Here is a 22,946-nt window from a genome sequence, read left to right on the forward strand (position 1 = left end):
AAAAAGAATTCTTTATTTACAAACAAAAAAACTTGAGCATAAGTAAATACAAAATTAATATACTTGTTCAATCCTAAATTAGTTATTTGGATTTACTTTGCATAGTGGTTACACAATTAAAACACTTTTTACATACTAAATACTAAAAGTAGTAATTCTCGATTTTTATTTTAAATAAAAAATTATTAGAATAGAGTAAACGGGATTAAAACTTTTAATATGATTCCTTTAATGCAATTAATATCAGCATATTGTTGATCATGTTTCATAATAGCGTTATTTTTCCATTTTTCACCATAATCTTAACAGTGAGAGGATTTTCATCAAGAGTCTCTTCTTCTTTTGGTTCTAGTTTTACATCAGCTTCACCACAATCAACAAGAGTCTCTTCTTCTATTGGCTCTAGTTTTACATCAGCTTCACCACAATCAACAAGAGTCTCTTCTTCTATTGGCTCTAGTTTTACATCAGCTTCACCACAATCAACAAGAGTCTCTTCTTCTATTGGCTCTAGTTTTACATCAGCTTCACCACAATCAACAAGAGTCTCTTTTTCTTTTGGCTCTAGATTTACATCAGCTTCACCACAATCAACAAGAGTCTCTTTTTCTTTTGGCTCTAGGTTTACATCAGCTTCACCACAATCAACAAGAGTCTCTTTTTCTTTTGGCTCTAGTTTTACATCAGCTTCACCACAATCAACAAGAGTCTCTTTTTCTTTTGGCTCTAGGTTTACATCAGCTTCACCACAATCAACAAAACTGGTAGGCACAGATTCTAATTTAATGCGGTGTTCAGCTGATTTATTATGACATAACAGTTCTGATTTGGAGTAAAATGATTTCTGGCATAATTCACACGAGTAAGGCTTCTCGCCTGTGTGGGTCCTTTTATGGACAGTTAAGTCACCTTGAAAACGGAAAGATTTCTCACAGGTATCACATGAGAATGGTTTCTCTCCTGTATGAATTCTCATGTGTCCTTTTAAATGATCCTTTTTTTTGAAAGTCTTTTCACATGAGTCACATTTGAAAGGCTTCTCACCTGTATGTTTTCTTAAATGTACTGTCAAATTAGCGCTATATCTGAATGCTTTTTCACAAAAATCACATTTATATGATAAAGGCTTCTCACCTGTGTGGATCTTTTGATGGGTGTTTAACGCAGTATTTGTACGGAAAGCTCTTCCACATGTACCACAAGAGAATGGCTTCTCTCCTGTATGAATCTTCTTATGGTAAGCTAATGTATTTTGACTTGAGAAAGCTTTTCCACATGTGTTACAAGAGTATGGCTTCTCACCTGTATGAATCCTCTTATGTCGAATTAGGTCATGTGGATGCGCGAAAGCTTTTGCACAAAAATCACAAATGTGTGGCTTCTCTTTTGTATGGATCTTCATATGAGAAGTTAAATTGCTTTTTACTGCGAAAGCTTTTTTACATGTATCACAAGAGTATGGCTTGTATGTATGAGCACTCATGTGGGTCCTCTTATGTTTAGTTAAGTCCCCATTATAACGGAAAGATTTCTCACAGGTATCACATGAGAATGGTTTCTCTCCTGTATGAATTCTCATGTGTCCTTTTAAAGTCTTTTTTTCTTTGAAAGTCTTTAAACATAAGTCACATTTGAAAGGCTTCTCACCTGTATGTTTTCTTAAATGTACTGTTAGATTAGCGCTATGTCTGAATGCTTTTTCACAAAAATCACATTTATATGATAAAGGCTTCTCACCTGTGTGGATCTTTTGATGGATATTTAACGCAGTATTTGTACGGAAAGCTCTTCCACATGTACCACAAGAGAATGGCTTCTCTCCTGTATGAATCTTCATATGATCAGCTAATGTACTTTTTTGTGAGAAAGACTTTCCACATGTATTACAAGAGTATGGCTTCTCACCTGTATGAATCCTCTTATGTCGAATTAGGTCATGTGGTTGCGCGAAAGCTTTTGCACAAAAATCACAAAGGTGTGGCTTCTCTTTTGTATGGATCTTTATATGAGAAGTTAAACGGCTTTTTACTGCGAAAGCTTTTTCGCATGAATCACAAGAGTATGGCAGCTTATTTGTATGAACCCTCATGTGGTTTGTAAGGGAACTACCATCTGAATATGCATTGTCACATAGATTACATTTGTATGGCTTTTCACCTGTATGAATTCTCCTATGTTTTTTTAAAGAATTTCCTTGTGCGAATGCCTTTTTACATATATCACATTCAAATGGCTTCTCGCCTGTATGAATTCGTTTGTGTGCTGTCAAACTACTACTATATCTGAATTCTTTCTCACATACATCACATTTGAATGGCTTTTCGCCTGTATGAACTCTCATGTGCAATCTTAAATTGCCTCTTGAAGAGAAATTGTTGTTGCAAATATCACATGACAACATGATGGACTGTTAATTGCACCTGAAATAAACATTACTTAATGTAATTCCTAAGTAGAAAAAAAATAATCATTCTTTGGGTGTATTATTTTATCTATAACTATTTGTTGTGCCCGGAGCCTTTAGTGTAAAAACATTCAATTTTAAATTAGAAAAAAACAGTCAAGATCAGAATCATTCCAGTAAAGAACAAGATCTTTTGTTACACACATTAAACCTTTTTACTATTAGGATGCTATATATAATATTCTTAATATAAAAAATAACTTACTTAATTTGCTAAACACTCTATACTTTAGGTATACTCTAAAGCCTCACTTAATTTTGTATTTAGTCTGAAAATAAAAGAAAATGAGAAATATATTGAATAACAAAAATTAAAGATAGTATACAAACCTTGACATTTAAAAACAAGATAGAAAAAATATATAAACTAGGGCTGGCAATCCTCTCAGTTTTTGGGTTGGATTCAGATTCTTACAAAAACAATGACAAAAATTCTAACCCTTATTTAACCTAACCTAAAATAAGCATGAAAGGCTACTGTAAAAATAAAATACAAAAAGACTTAGAATGCTACCAACCATTTTACCAAAAGTTAACAAACAATAAAATAATTTTTTTCTGCCACATTTGAAATGGAAAATTTTGAATACTACAAATGTCATAAAAATTTACAATCCGAATCCGCAATTTGAATTGATTGCGGATTCGAATTCTGGGTCCAAAAATTGTAGTGATACTGGATTCAGATTGCCAGCCCTAGTATAAACAGAAACATTATCTACATGATTTAGTTAAAATAAAATCATTAAAAACATTTACAAAGTCAATATAAAATAAGGAGGGGCCGCGGCCGGAAAGTCTATTTTACCCTTCAGTTATGTGTTCTAAGAGTTTGAAAAGCAGGTTTTTTTTACAAGTATTCGAGCCAAATTAGACAATTTTGAATGCTTTAATACTTAACTTATTTTTTTCTCATAAAGGTGACAGGATGTTTTAATTGTTATTATTTAATCATGTCACTAAGTACTCAACCAATAAAAAAGTGACAATTGAAACTATAAGGAAATTTTCATTAAATAAACAAGTTTGTCTTAAATTAATCAAATTGTCTAATTTAGCAAAAGCAAAAAATCCTATCTAAAATTCTTAGAAAAACTTTATGGCAAAAAAGCGACCGCCCTACAACCTTTATTTTTTATTTCATTAGTATATTTCAATTAGTTAGGTTTGGGTAAAATAGGTACAAGGAATCCCCGCAGGGTTAGTCCAACAAAGAATTATGTACATATTTTTTTGAACAAAATAATTTCATTGAATACATTATAAATTCAATATCATAGGCATATTTCTACAAATACATTTGAAATTAAAATTAGTGATCCATAGTTTTTCCATTTAAATCAAATAAACTACATTATTTTAAAAGAATCTTAATTTTCTACCACGTAGTTTTTAAAATATCACGATTAATTTTTTCTGTTAATTGCAACTTAGATGTTTGTAATATCACAAAAAGAGCATGAAGACAATTCTAGTGGTGCCTAATTATGATAAATATCCATTAAATGAGATACTACCTATTTACAAATTGATACAAATAAAACTTTTGCAAAGTATCATGATTTTTTAAAAGCGAAGCTTTTCTATAAGTAGGTTAGATCTGTCCGTCCGTCCATAGCAGTTAGCTCTTATCGTTAATTTAGACATGTTAGAATTGTCCTATCGATTTCAATTCTGCCTGATGATTCCTATAATAGTCAGGTATGTTTATGGGGGGGGGGGGTTTAATGCAACCATCTCGTAATCAGTGAGCAAATGGCACTTAGAATTCGAATTTTGATCTGGAATTTTGCATGAGCAATCCTTGGTAGGTATATTTTCCCTAAATTGAACAAAAAGTTGGAAAAGTAACGGCTAAGGGCTGGCGGCTCAGCAGTTTAGCCATTTTTAAAACTATTTCAAGGGAAATCATCACGAAACCTATCTCCACATAATAATCTATGCTGCTCCAAAACGTTTTCAAAGTGTTCTAGCCGCTAGTAGCTGGTACTAGAAATCTAAAAATGATTTTTTTGTATCATTTCACATAATTTAAAGCAAAAATATGTTTCAAAAAGTTTATTCCTACATAATTTATGGCAGATTTGCCCTAAAGATAGCCAAAAAACGGCTAAACGCCTGAGCCGTTAGCCGTTACTTTTTCAACTTTTTGTTCGATTTATGGAAAATAGACCTACCAAGGATTACTCATGCAAAATTTCAGATCGGAATTCAAATTGTATGTGCCATTTGCTCACTGATCACGAGATGGTTGCATTAAAACCCCCCCTTATCCTATTTATCTGATTTTTGTAATACTGATTCCAATGAGAACTAGGAACAATATCCAACTGTTTCAGAACTTCGCTTTTATGGATGTTGTCATCCTTATTTCTTTAACAGATCTGGATCTTTAAATCATTTTAATGGTGCGCCAAATCAGGGTGCGCCGAATTTCAGCCAATCACAGCGTGGTATTTCGTTAAATGCTGTGCTCTCATTGGTAGAAAGTTGGCTCACCCCGATTTGGCGCACCATTGAAATGATTTAAAGATCTAGCTCAGGTGTTTAGAGAAGTAATATTTTTTACACTTTACATCAAATCTTAAAACACTTGTTAAAGAAATTTACAACAAATTCGCAATTTAGCTTAAATCTCATTTATAAATAAGATTTTTAAAAACATATTTCATCTATGTTAAAAATATTCATCACTCTCAATTCCCTCTTCCTCTTTTATTTCCTCCTTTACAATTACTTCCACACTCTCAGCCTCAATTTTTACAGAGATAGGATCTTCATCCAGAGTGTCTTCTTCTTTTATCTCTTGCTTAATATCAGCTTCACCACAATCAACAAAACTGGTAGAAGCAGGAGGTGGATCTTTATTCTTTGATTCTAATTTCTTAAGATGTCCAACTGATTCATTATGTATTGCCAAGTTTGATCTATAGGGAAAAGATTTCTTGCATAATTCACAAGAGTATTCACTAGAAAGTGGAATTGAATTCTTAGCAGATTTTAACTTCTCCAGATGTTTAATACCTTTATTATGTGCTGACAGTACTGCACTTGATTTAAAAGATTTTTGGCATAACTTGCAAGAGAATGGCTTCTCACCAGTGTGGTTCATCTTATGAAGAGTTAAATGATTTTTTTGTGTGAAAGCCTTGTCACATGAATCACATTTGAATGGCCTCTCTCTTGTATGGATCATTTTATGACCAGTAAATGTACCTAGAGTTGTAAATTCTTTGCCACATATACCACAAGAGTAAGGCTTCTCTCCTGTATGGATTCTTTGATGTACATATAAATCCGTACTTCTACGGAAAGCTTTTTCACACATATGGCAAGCGTATGGCTTCTCTCCTGTATGGATCATCTCATGATTTATTAAATGAGATTTTTGAGTGAATTCCCTTTCACATATTTCACATGTAAATATTTTCCCACACTTTGGAACTGCCGTGTGATCTATCTGTGAGAAAGTCTTTTCACATAAATCACAAATGGTTAGTTCTTCGCCTCCAATAATTCTGTTATGCACTGTCGAGTTCCCCATGGAAGGGATTTTCTTCTTGCAGAGATCACACTTGCTCATTATGAATTATTATTTGTTCTTGTGCACCTGAAATAGAAAATATTAATATTCAGTTTAGACAAGGATAGTTTTCATGAAATCTTATGCCTTTTTGAAAAGAAAAAAAAAGTTGGCTGTCCTTTCCTTGTTAAGACTAAACTTTAGCAATATCCATTTTCTCAAGCACTTTGGCTTTAAAAAGCTCTTTTAATTGATATAAAAAATATATTCTGATGTGGAAATGTATAGAGAGAGATGCAAAAAAAAAACATTCTTTTAGCTCTATCAACAAAAGTTAAAGTTTTTTGCTAATTTATTTAGCTGACCCTAAGGGCTACAAAAAGTGTCTCGACCTTCTCCATGGCTACTTATGTCACAAACCTAAGAAACTAATAAAACTTACTTCAGATGATAAACTCGAGTTTTCTTTCTCTTTGTGTTACTATTGAGTTTTATAATCTTACGTTTTCATTCATTTTACATTTTTTCTGAAAAAAAATATCATCATTATTTTATAAGCAACACAAGTTTGATAATGAGATCTTAATGAATAAAAAATAATATGAAAATGATGAACTATTAATAAACAAGATTAAAGAAGTATATAATTGAATTATAGAGAGGAAAGGAGATGACAATAATGAGTAAAATTCTGAATCAAGGATCGTATGATTATTACGAATATTTCTTGTTAATTGTGGTAAGCGTAACATCCAGGGAATAATAAAATGATATCTAATTCAATAAAATATTTTGACGAGTAAAAATTCTGCCTTTTGTAGTTTATGAATATTAGGAACAGTTTTTGCTAATTGTGGCAAATCCAGGGAATAATAAAATAAAATCCAAATAAATCGGATAACTAGGTAGGCATAAAACTATCTAAAATACATAAATAAAATGCCTCATATCTTAACAGCTGAGAATAACTCTTAGTTAATTATAAATCATGAAAATTTTTGTGTTAATTTCAACTGAATACTTGTTAATAGAAAGGTATAGGGAGGAAATAATAATTAAATAAACATTAGAAGATAGTTGTCTTAATGTGTGTTCATCTGTTTAGTAAAGTCTCTAAAATAATGTTTATCATATTGGTTAATTAAAAATAAAATAAAAACTTTTGCTTTAAAATAAGATTATTTGAAAAGTTGATCTTAAAATTTTCTAAGATAAAAAGTATAGTTATTTAATTTCAATATCATATGTTAGGTCTATTCCTATCAGAATTCTGTTCTCTCTTCTATTTCCTGTTTCATAGTTTCTTCGACATTCTAAGCCTCCATGTTGATAGAGAGAGGATCCTCATCTAGAGTTTCTTCTTCTTTTATCTCTTGCTTAATGTCAGCTTCCATCTTTACAGAGAGAGAGGATCATCATCAAGAGTTTCTTCTTCTTTTATCTCTTGCTTAATGTCAGCTTCACCACAATCAACAAAACTGGTAGAATTAGAAGGTAAGACTGCATTCTTAGTAGATTCTAACTTCTTAATATGTTTAGCTGATTTATTATGTTTAGAAAGGTCTGAACTAGTGTTACAATATTTCTGGCATAATTCACAAGTGAATGGCTTCTCACCTGTATGAGTCCTTTTATGGACAGTTAAGCTACTATTTTGACTGAAGGATTTTTCACAGGTATCACATGAGAATGGTTTCTCTCCTGTATGGATCATTTTATGTACATTTAACTCACTATTACAACGGAAAGCTTTTCCACATGTATCACATGGGTGTGCCTTTTCTCCTTTATGAATTGTCCGTATATGGACTGTTAACTTATTACTTGTACAGAATACTTTTTCACATGTTGGACATTTAAATATTTTCTCATCTGTGTTTATCCCCTTCGGAATTTTCAATTGACCGATCCCTGAGAATGTCTTTTCACATAAAAAGCTTTTTGACATACACCACAAGAGTAAATCTTTGGAATTGTCTTTTGAACTGTCTTTAGAACGTGGTCTATGTGAAAAAATCTTCTCACATAAATCACAGATGGATAGTTCTTCTCCTTTAAGAATTCTCTTATGTAATGTTGAAATTTTCTTTTGGCAAAGACCACACTTGCTCATTTTGGATTATTATATAATGTTCTTGTGCAACTGAAATAGAAAATATTAATGTTCAGGATAAAATAATATTTGTAAGCTAAATTATTATCTATAATACAAAGTAGCTTGATGTCTGTCCGTCTGTCTGTCCCTTAAGATCTCGGTAACCATTGAACCGATCGGATTCTACTCTTCAGGGTATCTACCTATTGGTCCTGTGGTGGTTTTAAGCTATTTTCTTGGGGGGTGGGACACCCCAAACCCCCAAAAAACAAAAAAATCCCCCCAATTTTTTTTTTTTTTTTGTAAGAAATATCCTTGGTCCTTTGTAGAAGATTTCCTTTGTGGAAGATTTCCTTTGTAGAAGATTTCCTTGGTCCTTCTTATTATTTTTTAATACAAATTTCACCTTACACTTTTTTTACCATCTCTTGGGGCAAAGCCCCTAGAGGCTAGGGGCGAAGCCGCTAGTCAGTTTATAAAGGAATTGTCTTAAAGGAATTGTCTTCAGCTAAAACCAGTTTCAGATATCTACAAAAATGGAGCAACATTATAGCTATAACTGTCTTTAATAATATAATTGTGAAATCAAATATTTTTAATTGTTGATGTCATGTTGAATATTTGAATTCATAGCTTCGACAGCTGGTGCGAAAGTTGTAATTATCAACCTCCATTAAAATCTAACAATATTTTTCAAATATTTCTGTAACTGACTTAATTTAATAAAACCCCTACAAACTGATTTTCATACCCTTAGTAACTAAACTTCTCTTATCTTTATTTAAGGTAGTGGTAGCTTTCTCAGAATTTCGAAAAAATTTTGTTTTAAGGCTTTAAAATAGGAGTAGAACTTAAAAATTTGGTATGGCAGTTGCTTTAATATGATACAATATAGAATTTTAAAAAAGGCAGCAAAAGCGCCGCTGCCGCTAAAAAACGGTATATCCCTCCAATTTTTAAAGCTAAATTACACAAATTAGAAAGTGTCAACTGGAATAAAAAATATTTAAAGTAAATCATCCGTAAAACCAAAGCTACAAATCATAGACGTCCTCTACTCAGTCACATGGACCAAACATAATTATCCTTCTGTGTTACTTAACTTAAATCACTTGTGTTATATATATTTCAATAATTAAAAATCACTTTCAATTAATGTTTATTTTTCTTTTGATGGTTTGTTTTTGCTCAGCTACGATACATATGGACAAAGTTATCATTGTTCATTTAAAAAAATAACTTACTTTTATTTTAATCTTTGCATGATTATTTCTCTCCATATACTACTAAGCCTTCTTAAATCTACATTATGTCTGAAAATAAAAGAGTTCATTTTTTCTTTACATCCAACAAAATCAAAAACAAGACTTTAAAGGGAAAGAGATTAAAAGTAATATAACGCTAAATATTCATTAATTAAGAGTTAATACTTAAATAAATAATTAAATCTTAAAATGGTTAGATAGTTAAAAAATACGTGATTTTAATTCAATTTGCTTAGAAATTAGACTATTTCAAACTTTTTACATTCTAATTCTGAATTTTTAATGAAAAATAAAATGATAAATATAAAACAATTACAAATGGAAAACAAAAGATAGGGACACATGATAAAATCGGTGGTACCTTGGACACATATCTATAGATGTATTCCCCCCTCCACCCCCTTATTTTGATTAGTTTACATGTTTTTAATCAAAACAATATGTAGGTACATAATTCAATTGAAAAATCTAAATGAATAAATTACAGAGTCAATGATTAAGGGGTATTTCTATGAAAGTAGTGATGCCATATTTTTTCTTGTTAAATCATATTAACTAAAATGATAAGACTTGTATTTGACAGAATTCAATCTTCAATGTAGTTTTTAAAATTTAAAGATTCATACTTTTCTACATACTTACAAAAACAGCAAGACGCCAATTTTGTGATAGATACCCATGGAAACTAATATTTAATGTTTTAAAACTATACAAATAACATTTTAAAAAGTATACGTAATTTAAAAATTCGTAATTTAGGTTTTATCTTTTTTAACTACTTTGAACAATTTCTTCACTCTCAATTCCTTCTTCCTCATTTATTTCCTCTTTTAAAATTACTTCCACATTCTCAGCCTCCATCTTAACAAAAATAGGAGTCTCGTCATAAATTTCTTCTTTAATGTTAAGTTTATTATCTTCACTTAATTTTTGTTTTGGATGCAAATATTTGTGGATACTTAAGACATCTTTAGATTCAAATGTTTTGTCACAAACGTCACATGAGAAAGTTGGTTTATCTTTAACCATCGCTTCTGGATGAATACTCATATGTTTTTTTAAATGACTTTGTTGTGTAAATGCTTTTTCACAAAAATCACATTTAAATGGCTTCTCTCCTGTATGAATTATCATGTGTCTTGTCAAATTTCCCCTGTTAGAGAATTTCTTGTGGCATACATCACATGAGAAAGGTTCTTTATTTTCAACAGTACCACAGTCAACAAAATTAGAAGTATCAGCCTTAATAGAAACAGTTTCTATTTCTTCTGTCTCAAGTTTTTTATCAACTTCACCACAATCAACAAAACTGGTAGAAGTAGACGGTGGAACTATATTCTTGGTAGATTCCATCTTCTTGAGATGTCCTGCTGATTTGTTGTGCTGTGAAAATTGGTAACTCGAGTAATAAGCTTTCTGGCATAAAACACAAAAGTAAGGAATCTCTTCTGTGTGAATCTTCTTATGGACATTTAATTCGCCAACTGTACGGAAAGCTTTCTCACACTCTTCACAAGAGTATGGTTTTTCTCCTGAATGGATCATCTTATGAACTTTTAACATGCCACGTGTACGAAAAGCTTTTTCACATATATCACAAGAGTATGGCTTCTCACCAGTATGAATTGGTTTGTGTCTAAACAAACCGCTAAAACTCGAAAACTTTTGTTCACATACAGCACAAGAGTATGGCTTCTCTCCTGTATGTTTCCTCTCATGGATATTTAAATCACTACTCGTACGGAAAGCTTTCTCACAAATATCACAAGAGTATGGCTTATCTCCTGTATGAATCATCATATGTCTTGTTAAATTATTTTGTTGTAAGAAAACTTTTTCACAAATTTCACATTTGAATTTTTTCTCACCTGTGTGAATCCTTTTATGAAGGATTAAGTTGCTATTTGTTGCAAATGGCTTACCACATGTATCACATTCGTATGGCTTTTCACCTGTATGTATCCGCATGTGAACTTTGAGGCTAGAATTTCTAGTGAATTCCTTGTTGCAGATTTCACAAGTATTCATGTTGGATTATTCTTCCACCTAAAAATTATTTAGACATTGAAACAGGTAGAACGCTAAAATTTAGCATTGCAATTGCTTTATTAGAGTTCAATATGGAACTGTGAAGAAAAGGCGGCGAAACTACCGCTGCCGATAAAAACTGCTATGACTGGGCTTTTTAGTGCTATTTAATGACAGATATTTTATCAAAGGTGCTTGTAAGAAAAGTTCTAAACAAGATCTTTTATTGCCCTCAGCCATACATTAAACCTTTACTATTAGGACGCTATAAAATATTTTTGATATATAAAACTTATTTACTTGTATTACAGACACATATCCTACATCTTTAATATCAAGATTCTGCAACATAATATTTGTAATATAGAAAACTAACTTACTTTACTCTAGGTGCTAAACTCAAATCACTCGCGTTTTATTTCTTTTTATAATCTTGGAGTCTCAATTCATTTTATATTAAGTCTGAAAATAAATATAATAATAATTTTACAATTAACACAATTGATATTATGGGTAAATAAAATATAAGAAAATGAGATATAGATTAGTTTACAAAAATTAAATTAAAGAAGGTAGGTATACAAACTTTGGCATTCAAGAGAAGAAGGAAGGAAAAAAATGTATAAACAGAAACAGCATCTACACGATTTAGGTAAAATATAATTAACTTTACTTTTACAATTCATTTCAATGAGTATTCCTCAAACTTAGGTTAGAAGTGAATGGGGATAAAAGTTAGCCATGCATGGTAAGGGCAACAAAGGTTTATGTTTTTGGTAAAAAATTATGTACATATTTTGGTTGAAAAAATTCAATTGAATACATTTTAAAGCCAATGTCATAGGAATATTTCAACAAAATGAAATTGAATTTAAAATTATTGACCCATAAATATTTTTTTCATGATTTTTTTCTTTAAATTGTTATTATTTACACTTTACATTAAATCTTAAACACAACCCTCTTCACTCTCAATACCTTCTTCCTCCTTTATAATTACTTCCACACTTTCAGCCATCATCTGTATAGACATAAGATCTTCATAAGACATTTCTTCTTCTTTTATTTCCAGTTTAATATCAGCTTCATTACAATCAACAAAACTGGTAGAAGCTGTAGGTGGATTCTTAAATTCTAAGTTGAGAAGATGTCCAGCTGATTTATTATGTCTTGACATGTCTGAACTAGAGCCGTATGATTTCTGGCATAATTCACATGAGTATGGCTTCTCACCTGTATGGATCCTCTTGTGGACAGTTAAATCCCCACTTGAACGGAAGGCCTTTTCACATATTTCGCAAGAGTATGGCTTTTCATCTATATGAATTCTTATGTGTGTTTTCAAGTGCTGTCTCTGTGTAAATGCTTTGAAACATAAATGACATATGTATGGCTTTTCACCTGTATGGATTCTCATGTGTCTTGTCAAATTTCTATTGGAAGCGAATTCCTTGTAGCAGATATTGCAGATATGACACTTGTTCATGATGGATAAAAAATCGATCTTACACCTAAAACAAAAGAAAATTTTAATGAAAATTAGAATTGAAAATTATACCTAGTTTCAACCCTTTTAATTTTTATTTTAAATACTGATTTTATTATCACAATAATAAGGGTATATCTGTACGTTTGTATGTAAAAGTATTTCAGATGTATTATATAAAAAAACTCTCCTTACATCCACATTTTGATTATTGTCACCTCTCTATAAGTAGGGTATGTCCGTCACTATGTGGGTAAAAGTATTCCAGATGTACCGTGTGTTTTATATTATGTTCATCTTTTGCTTTTTAAATTATAAATAGTATCTAAACAATACATATTAATTATGATAACAATTATAGTTTTGTTCTTATTTTGTTGCGCAACTTAATAACAAAATTATCCTTGTTTATGTAATAAACTAACTTACTTTTATTTTCTAAACTCAAATTGTCCAATTGGTTTGTTTCTCTGTATATTTCAAATCTTATTTCATCTTAACGTTATCTGAAAATAAATACCTAAATTATTTATTTAACAAACATCAAAACTAATTACATAATATTTAAAGATGAAAGAAATTCAAAATTGATGGAAATATTCTTTAATAATTTATAGTTAGAAAAAGTGTTTCCTAAAAAATATTTAGCATTTTTGTATTGATTTACTTGGTTGCAATTAAATAAGGCTAAATAAAGATTTTATTCTATAAATAATTGAAATATTTTGAAGACGGGAAACAAATGAATCTTAAGCAGAATGAAATTTTGCTTATTAGTAAAACTATTTAAACTTTACGTACTTACATACTGTTAATTAATTTTTGGAAAAAATATCAACGATAAGAAAGACTGGTATAATTTGTGATTTTACATTCATGATTTATATCAGCAAATAAATTTTCCTATTTTAATCTTATACTAATATTGGTTTCAATTGTGTTTATTATATCCTAATTTGAATTCTGTTAATAAGAAAGAGAATCATTATCCTGAATTACTTCTTCTTTTATTTCCTCTTTTATTATAATTTCTTCAACATTCTCAGCCTCCATCTTGATAGGAAGAGGATCATCATCTTCTTCTGTTTCAAGTTTTACACTAGCTTCAACACAATCAACAAAACTGGTAGAAGCAGAAGGTTGAACTGTATTCTCAATAGATTCTAACTTCTTGAGATGTTTAGCTGAATTTTCATGTCTTGACAGTTCTGAACTAGAGTAATAAGATTTCTGGCATAATTCACAAGAGTATGGCTTTTTGCCTGTATGGATCCATTTATGCCGTGTTAAAACACTTAGTCGTGAGAAAGCCTTATCACATGTATCACAAGAGAATGACTTTTCTCCTGTATGGATTCTCTTGTGAAGTGTTAAGGAACTCTTTTGTGAGAAGGCAATATTACATGTATCACATATATATGGCTTCTCTCCTGTATGAGTCCGCTTATGGACATTAAACTCACTATGTGTACGGAAAGCTTTCTCACATGTATCACAAGTGTATGGCTTCTCTCCTGTATGGATCCTCTTATGAACAACGAATTCACTACTTGTACGGAAAGTTTTTTCACAAATATCGCAAGAGTATGGCTTCTCTCCTGTATGAATCCTCTTGTGCTTAGTTAAGGTCCAACTGTCAGAAAATGCCTGCTCACATAAATCACATTTAAATGGCTTCTCACCTGTATGAATTCTCATATGTACTGTTAGATTGTGCTTAAAAGAGAAATCCTTCCAGCAGATAGGACACTTGTGCATGATGGATTCCTAATTGTTCTTGCACCTGGAATAAATGATATCTAATGTAATATTGAACATTTAATTGAAGTTAAGAAGGGGGGGGGGGGAGGAAATGCAACCATCTTGTAATAAGTGTGCCAATGGCACATAGAATCCGAATTTCGTTAATAAATAAGTAAAACTTATTTTGTTCGAATTAGGGAAAATAGACTTACCAAGGATTATACAATATACATGCCTGCCAAGTTTCATAACGAAATTCGGATTCTAAGTGTCATTTGCACCACTGATTACGATATGCATAAATAACCCCCCCCCCCCCCCCCATCTCACTTATGTCAATCTTTTTTAATTTTTATTAACTATTTTAAATACTGATTTTATTATTACAGCCACTCTGTGACAACACCTGCCAAAACTCTAGGCCAGGGTGTTGGTGATGTAATAATTGAGTAGCTTTCACGAGAATTGCGGGTCAGCTTGTAATGTAACATAGAATACAATCAGCTGTGCGCGAAGCTTACCAATCTAAGATTGGCCAAAGGATTTTCACTTCCAATCTCCGTGTGCATCTGAGTCCTAACTTCAGAGAATCATGGCTACAACAACAACAACAACGTGTTGAATCCCGGGTACGATATTGTACATAAAAACTTCCATCTTACATCTAATTTTTACCCCAGTATCTCTTATATCCATGACTATAGTAAGTTTAACCAATCTACTTTTGCTGTATTATTAATCTTTAGCTTTCATTTAAAATACAAAGAATGGAAAAAAACACCCCAAACCACAAATTTGAGTTTTTAAATAATATTTTTACTATTTTACTTTTATTACAGACAGAGAAACATCCTACATCTTTAATATGAAGATTCTAAAGATTCTGCTTAATAATATTTTTAATATAGAAAACTAACTTACTTTACTTTTGTTAAACTCAAATCACTCACTTTTTTCTTCCTTTGTGTATTTCTTTCTTTTTAGTAGCGAAGCTACTCTATAACTTGCAATGTCCGTCTGTCTGTATGTCCGTATGTCCGTATGTCTTAGTTTGGGGGAAACGTGATTTTCTCGGCTCCTATAAAAGATAAAAGGCTGAAATTTTTTGACAACATTCCCATTATTAAGGAGCACAATTAACTATAAAACATCAATGGCGGTTGGACCGCTTTTTAGCAGGTTTTAGGCTATTTTTGTATTTTTCACATTTTTGTCCATATCTTTGGTGTTTATGGTCCGATTTTCAAATTTTTTTTCAGTTATAGTATCAAAATTAAGTTTCCTGTCTTTTCAACAAAACAATTATGACGGTCAGACTGCCTTTGGGCAGGTTTTAGGCTATTTTTGTATTTTTCTCCATACCTTTGGTGTTTATGGTCCGATTTCCAAAGTTTTTCAGTTATAGATATCAAAATTTAATTTCCTGTCGTTTCAAGAAAACATCAATGGCGGTCAGACTGCCTTTTTGCAGGTTTTTAGCTATTTTCATATTTTTCACATTTTTCCTCACATCTTTGGTGTTTATGGTCCGATTTTTAAAATTTTTGTAGTTAAAAATATCAAACTTAAATTTCCCGTTGTTTTGAGCATCCATTTACTTTGACTGACAGTCTGTTAGTCATAGTTCTGAAATATAAATATCAAGAAATTAAAAATAAATGTTAAAAAGGTTTCGTGATTATTTTCCTAATATACATGCTTTTGACAACTAATCTTTCAATTCTTATAAATATTTTTTCTGCTTCGCTACTTATGGATGTTGTCATCCTTGTTATTATCTAAAGTCTCAATTCATTTTATATTCTGTCTGAAAATAGACATAATAATTTTACAAGTAAAACAATAATGATAATTAGATCTAATTAAATATAAGAAAATAAAATTTAAAGAAGGTAAACAAAATAGTTGCACAAAGTGCATTTAACGATTTTGGTACTTACTTAGTGAACCTTTAAATGTTTTTTTTTGTAGAATATTATAGATATAGAATAGCAATGAAGATCATCGAAAGTTAATTAACTTTTTGTTTTACGTCCATTGATGTCTCATTTGTGATAAAAAAGTCACAGTTCTAGAAAAATGATTGCATGCATCTGTCATATATAAGGGGGGGGGGGGCGGGGGGTTCGTGCAACCACCTCGTAATCAATGATTAAATGGCACTTAGAATTCTAATTTCGATCTGAAATTTTGAATGAGTAATCCTTGGTAGGTCTATTTTCCCTAAATCGAACAAAAAGTTGAAAAAGTAACGGCTAACGGTTCCACCGTATTTAAGGCAAATCTGTCATAAATTACGTAGAAATCAACTTTTTAAATTATATTTTTGCTTAAAATTATGTGAAATGAAACAAAACATTGTTTTAGATTTCTAGTACCAGCAACTACCGACTAGAATCGTTTGAAAACGTTTTGGAGCAGCAAAGAGTATTATGTGGAGATAGGTTAAGTGATTGATTTGAAAAAAAAAATGGCTAAACGGATAAGCCGCCAGCCGTTACTTTTCCAACTTTTTGTTCGATTCAGGGAAAATAGACCTAGCAGGGATTACTCATGCAAAATTTCAGATCGAAATTCGAATTCTAAGTGCCATTTATACATTGATTACGAGATGGTTGCATTAACCCCCCCCCCCCCCTTTTGTACTACAAAAAAAATAAACGAGGGGGGGGGGAAGTTCTGACACTTTTGCGTAAACGGTGAGTATAGGCTTTATCTTTGGACTGAGAGGATAGGTTATTAGGGATATAATCATTCTTATATGATGAATTTCCCCCAGATTTAAGATTTTTTGGATAGGCCTCCAGGTTCCGGAGCTCCAGGCCTCCTGGTGGTCTCTGTAAAGGTAAAATTGAAAAAAAAAAAAAAAAATTTTAAGTTACAGGTCAACTTATAAAACAAAATATGCATCTTTTTTAATATTATTCACATATTTGAAGAAAAAATATGCATATTTTGTTTTATAAGTTGATTTTTAACTTAAAAAAATTTTTTTTTTTTCATTTTTACCTGTACAGAGACCACCTGGAGTCCTGGAGCTCCGGAACCTGGAGGCCTATCCAAAAAATCTTAAATCTGGGGGAAATTCATCATATAAGAATGATTTTATCCCTAATAACCTATCCTCTCAGTCCAAAGATAAAGCCTATAACTACTCACCGTTTACGCAAATGTGTCAGAACTTCCCCCCCCCCCCCTTAGGCACCACTAAAATAGTCGTCATGCTGTTTTTTTGTGAAAACAAGACACCTGCATAAGTTGCATACATCTCAAAAATATGATTTTGATGTTTTTATAGCTATGTGGAAGAAAATTTAAATTCTTTCAAAAATATGCCTAAATAGATGTAGTTTAAACCATTGAACAGGAAAAAATCTGCAGTTCACTAAATTCAAGTTTAAATGCATTTCATGCAACTAATAGGGATATTTCAACTTAACGCAACGTAAGTATTATCAGTAATGATTTGTTAGTTATATTCCGACATTGTCCTAGCTATTCAGACCTCTTACTATGACCCTACTTGAGTTCCTAAAAGTATACAAACAATTAACAAGAATGCTAACAGAGAATATATGATACTTCCTATTCAACATTTTTGAAAGTACCTATCATTATTATTTCTATCTATTTATAAATATTCTTCACTCTCAATTTCTTCTTCATCTCTTATTTCCTCTTTTATAATTACTTCCACACTTTCAGCCTCCATCTTTATAGATATAGGTTCCTCATCACGAGTTTCTCCTCCATTCTTCTCTGCTTTTATCTGGTTGCTTGACTTTTGTTCTGGATGCATATATCTGTGGATATTTAAGACATCCTTAGACTTAAAACTTTTGTCACAAACTTCACATGCGAATGGTTTTTCATCAACAAAATCAGAAGTATCAGCCTGCATAGAAAGAGGATCTTTATCAAGAATTTCTTTTTCTTCTGTCTCAAGATTTTCATCAGCTTCATCGCAAGTAACAAAACTGGCAGAAGGTGAAACTGTTTTCTTGAAAGATTTTAGCTTCTTGATATGTATAGCTGATTTTTTATGAGTTCTCAGGTTTGAAATTTGATTATAAGATTTCTGGCATACTTCACAAGAGTATGGCTTCTCACCAGTATGGGTTCTCATATGATTTGTTAGATCACTGCCTGTACGGTAAGCTTTTTTACATGTATTACAGATGTAAGGCCTTTCTCCTGTATGGATCCTTTTGTGTACAATTAATTCATTTTGTTGTTTGAAAGCCTTATCACATGTATCACAAGAGTATGGCTTCTCTCCTGTATGGATCCTCTTGTGTACAATTAGATCCCCTTTTTGTATGAAAGCCTTATCACAAGCATCACAAGGGTATCGCTTCTCTCCTGCATGAAACCTCATATGAACATTTAAATGACCTAGTTGTGAAAAAGCCTTTTCACATATATAACATTCGAATGGGTTCTCACCTGTATGAATTCTTGCATGTTGTATCAACTCACATTTCTCTTTAAATGATTTTTCACAAAAATCACATTTGAATGGCTTTGCTGCATTAATTTTCATACGTCTTGTTGAACTATCACCCTGTGGAAATGCTTTTTCACATAAATCACATATAATTGTCTTCTCACCTGTATGAATTATCAAAGATAATTTCTTGTAGCAGATTTGACACTTGTTCATAATGGCTGCTTAATTGTTCTTGCACCTGGAATAAATAATATTTAATGCAATAGAAAAAAAATAATTTTAATATTATGATTTAATTTTTAGTAGAACTACTGTATAATTAAGGTGTGCCTGAACTGTACAACTCCCACTTTTTAGGTAAAACTACTCCTGATGTACTCTATGAAAAACAAATTTTGCTCTAATATTTTAATGCAACCATCTCGTAAACAATGATTAAATGGCGCTCAAAAACCTTATCAAACGGTTCTAGCCGGTAGCTGTTGGTACTAGAAATTTTAAAAATGGTTATTGCTATCATTTAACATGAATTAAACCAAAAATATGTTTTAAAAAAGGATTCCTACGTAAATAATGATGAGTTTGCCCTGAAAATAGGCAAAAAACGGCTAAACGGCTGAGCCGCCAGCCGTTACTTGTCCAACTTTTAGTTCGATTTAGGGAAAATAGACCTACCAAGGATTACTCATGATAAATTTCAGATCGAAATTCGAAATCTAAGTGATGGTTGTATTACCCCCCCCCCCCCCTTGACATTTTCCAATCCCTGCTCCCCCACCACCTTTTATTATTGACAAAAAAAAAGAGGGAGTGTGGGAACCCCATCACACTTTTGGGCGAAGCCCTTATGAGAAAAAATACAAAAAAAAACATTCAAAGGTTCACAACTCCAAATTTACCCATGCAATTAAAAATCTAACATACTTTTCTCTAAACACAAATGATAAGCGGTTTGTTTCTCTTTGTTTTTCTATCGTCTGCAGTTTTAAAATCTTGAATCTCATTTCCTTTTATATTTAGTCTGAAAATAGATAGGTAGGTCATTTTATACACAAATCAAAACAATTTAAATTGGAATCAAAAATTAATTTAAAAATTTATCTTTACTGATAATAGGTATATGGTTTACATGAGTAAATAAAGAATGTGTTTACCAAATCTTTAAATGGCTAGATTGGTAAGGGGACTATATGAGAATCCTAGTGTTCATATCTATTCTCTGTTTCAGGTATGCCTGCCGGTGAAGCTTTATATGTGCCTTCAATTGTTAATATGATATTTTATATGTAATAATATATATTCATTTGCTAATTTATCTATGTCCATTTTATGCTAATAAAAATACAATCATTCCAGATATTGGGGTTTAAATAATCCTTGTCTATTACAGATCAATAGAATGTGTGTCTGTCTGTATAGTACTAATTATGTAGAATAGGTATGTTGGCCTGTTTTATCACTATACACGAATGAGAGCATGTAATGTTAGGCCTTTTTTAGTCGCTTTACATATAACATCAAATATTATATAAAAATACAACTAGGTATATCATAAAGCACTTAGAAAAGATATTTTCAAAATATTTTGTATTTAGGTTCATTTTTATATCAAACATTTTTATTACTTAAAAAAATCTTCACTCTCTATTCCATTTTCCTCTTTTATAGATATACTTCCACACTCTCACTCCACCTTTAAAGAGATAGGATCCTCATCAACAATTTTGGGGAAGGCCTCTAGTACAAAAGAGATGGTAATTATTAAACAGGTTCTTCACCTTCAATTTTCGCTTCTTTATTTACTTCCATATTTTCAGCCTTACTCTTAATAGATAAGGGATCTTCACCAAAATAATCTTCTTCTTTTATCTCTTGTTTGATATCAGAATAGCCACAATCAATAAAACTGATAGGGGTAGGAGTTGAAACTGGCTTCTTAAATTGTAAGTTAAGGAGATGTCCAGCAGATTCATTATGCTTTGACAATAACGATTTGGTGTAATAAGATTTCTGGCATAATTCGCATGAAAATGGTTTCTCAACATAATGGATATTTTTATGCGACGACAAATCACTTTGATGAAAGAAGCTATGTTTACACAAATCACATTTAAATGGCCTATCATGAATTCTATGATGAGTACTTAGAGCAACATACGTCTCAAATACCTTCTCACATGCATCACAAGAATAAGTTTTGTTTGAGTGAATTTTAATGTGACTATTTAATTTACGAATATCAGCATATGCCTCATCACACGTATTACATTTAAATGGCTTTTCGTCTGTGTGAATCCTTTTGTGAACTTGAAGAACATAGTTCTGGGAGAATGGCTTCTCATCTAAATGTATCCGTTTATGTTGAGACAAAACAAAACTATTAGAAAATGCCTTTTCACACAAATCGCATTTAAAAGGTCTTTCACCAGTATGACTTCTATGATGGGCAATTAACATACTATATTTTTCGAAAACCTTGTCACATATTTCACAAGAATAAGGCTTCTCACCAGTGTGTAGTCTCATGTGACGTTTAAGGTTTTGCTTGTATGAAAATTCCTTATTGCAGACATCACAGGTGATCATGATGGAAAGTATCTTGTTCTCTTGTATCTGAAATAATGGATGTTTCAAAATCTGTGCAGGACTGGAAGGCCATGGATATGGGATTTTAATAACAAAGTATTTTAAGTATTTTAAATCCCTTGCGGTATTTTAAATTGCAGATTTTAGATAATACATATTAACTTTCAAACGGTTAGTTTATTTTTCTATAAAATGATAATTGTTTGTTTCAGCTTATCTACATAAAGACAAAATTATCCTTATAAATTAGCGTCTTGAGTTTTTTGGTCCGAATATTTCACAGTAGCTTTTCATGCTTATTTTAGGTTAGGTTAGGTTGAGTAAGGCTTAGAAAATGGATGCTGTAGGGTCTACAAATAGGAGAAAAGCTACTGTGAAAATATGAAAAAAACCGCAGCTTTAGATTCTTCCCAGTACCCAGTAAAATTTAATCCTTTAATCTATTTTTAAACAAGTCTTTTAAAATAATGCTAGAATCCGGAATCCAGGAATCTGTAAAAAAAAATAATTATCCGGAATTCGAGGAGAATCCGTTTTATTTTTGGACGGATTCTTGTAGGAATCCGAATCCGATCCAAAAATTAGACGGATTGCCAACCCTAATATTAGCTGAGATTCATGCAACAATCATATTTAACTAACTTACTTTTTTTCTAAGCGGTTTTTTTTCTCTTTATGTTGTTATTGTCTCCAGTTTCATAATCTTATTTTTTATAATCTGTCTGAAAATATATTTACAAATTAATAATTTACAAACAACAAATCTGTCTGAAAATATATGTACAAATTAACAACAAATCTATAGAATATAGGTAAATATGAAATGAATTTCTAAAAAATACCAGGGGTGTATAATCTGCACATTACAATATTCATTTTTTTTCCCTTGCTGCAAATTTTAAATTTTTTTCCCCTTCTACTTTTTTCCAGCAAGGAAGGGGATAAAATGAAAATATATTTTCAGAACTCTTTATTTTATTCATATTCATTGAAAAGTTAATGTAAATACTTACTGAATATCTTTCATCAATCCTTCAATGGCTAGGGGCGGAAGTGACACTTTTTAAAAGCGAAGCTTTTCTATAATTAGGGTCGGTCCGTCCGTCCGTAACGGATAGCTTTTTTTCGTTAATTGATGCATGTTAGAATTGTCCTATCGATTTAAAACTTTGCATGGTGATTCCTCGATTTAAAAAGCATAGCAACTCTATAATCATCACCAAAATGTCCGTACGTTCATTTTAAACATGTTATTTTTTTTACTTTTTTAATAACAAATTTTTATGTGATCTAATTATCCGATTGA

At 31.3% G+C, this 22,946-nt stretch overlaps 3 protein-coding genes and 1 long non-coding RNA gene across 4 annotated transcripts; all 4 read right to left on the minus strand.

Annotated features, from left to right (window-relative positions):
• Positions 1 to 54: 54 nt before the first annotated feature.
• LOC145328422 (uncharacterized) lies at positions 55 to 20,077 on the minus strand. Its single transcript, XM_080172069.1, has 4 exons — positions 19,979 to 20,077; positions 18,239 to 19,292; positions 13,834 to 14,628; positions 55 to 2,407 (listed from the first exon to the last, which is right to left on the minus strand). The coding sequence occupies exons 2-4, from the start codon at positions 19,265 to 19,267 to the stop codon at positions 266 to 268; spliced, it is 3,966 nt and encodes a 1,321-aa protein (XP_080028195.1). The 5' UTR covers positions 19,268 to 19,292; positions 19,979 to 20,077; the 3' UTR covers positions 55 to 265.
• LOC145326076 (uncharacterized) lies at positions 5,042 to 7,369 on the minus strand. Its single transcript, XM_080169179.1, has 2 exons — positions 6,430 to 7,369; positions 5,042 to 6,074 (listed from the first exon to the last, which is right to left on the minus strand). The coding sequence occupies exon 2, from the start codon at positions 6,045 to 6,047 to the stop codon at positions 5,142 to 5,144; it is 906 nt and encodes a 301-aa protein (XP_080025305.1). The 5' UTR covers positions 6,048 to 6,074; positions 6,430 to 7,369; the 3' UTR covers positions 5,042 to 5,141.
• LOC145326067 (uncharacterized) lies at positions 9,809 to 13,384 on the minus strand. The gene is made up of 3 exons (XM_080169166.1): positions 13,291 to 13,384; positions 11,756 to 12,886; positions 9,809 to 11,393 (listed from the first exon to the last, which is right to left on the minus strand). The coding sequence occupies exon 3, from the start codon at positions 11,373 to 11,375 to the stop codon at positions 10,119 to 10,121; it is 1,257 nt and encodes a 418-aa protein (XP_080025292.1). The 5' UTR covers positions 11,376 to 11,393; positions 11,756 to 12,886; positions 13,291 to 13,384; the 3' UTR covers positions 9,809 to 10,118.
• Positions 20,075 to 22,365, minus strand: LOC145326084 (uncharacterized). Its single transcript, XR_013881739.1, has 2 exons — positions 22,287 to 22,365; positions 20,075 to 21,667 (listed from the first exon to the last, which is right to left on the minus strand). It is a non-coding gene; the product is annotated as an uncharacterized LOC145326084 (long non-coding RNA).
• Positions 22,366 to 22,946: the final 581 nt, after the last annotated feature.

The sequence above is a fragment of the Acartia tonsa genome, chromosome 1, assembly GCF_053477335.1.
Source record: "Acartia tonsa isolate MP-2025a chromosome 1, ASM5347733v1, whole genome shotgun sequence".
Taxonomy (NCBI): domain Eukaryota; kingdom Metazoa; phylum Arthropoda; class Copepoda; order Calanoida; family Acartiidae; genus Acartia; species Acartia tonsa.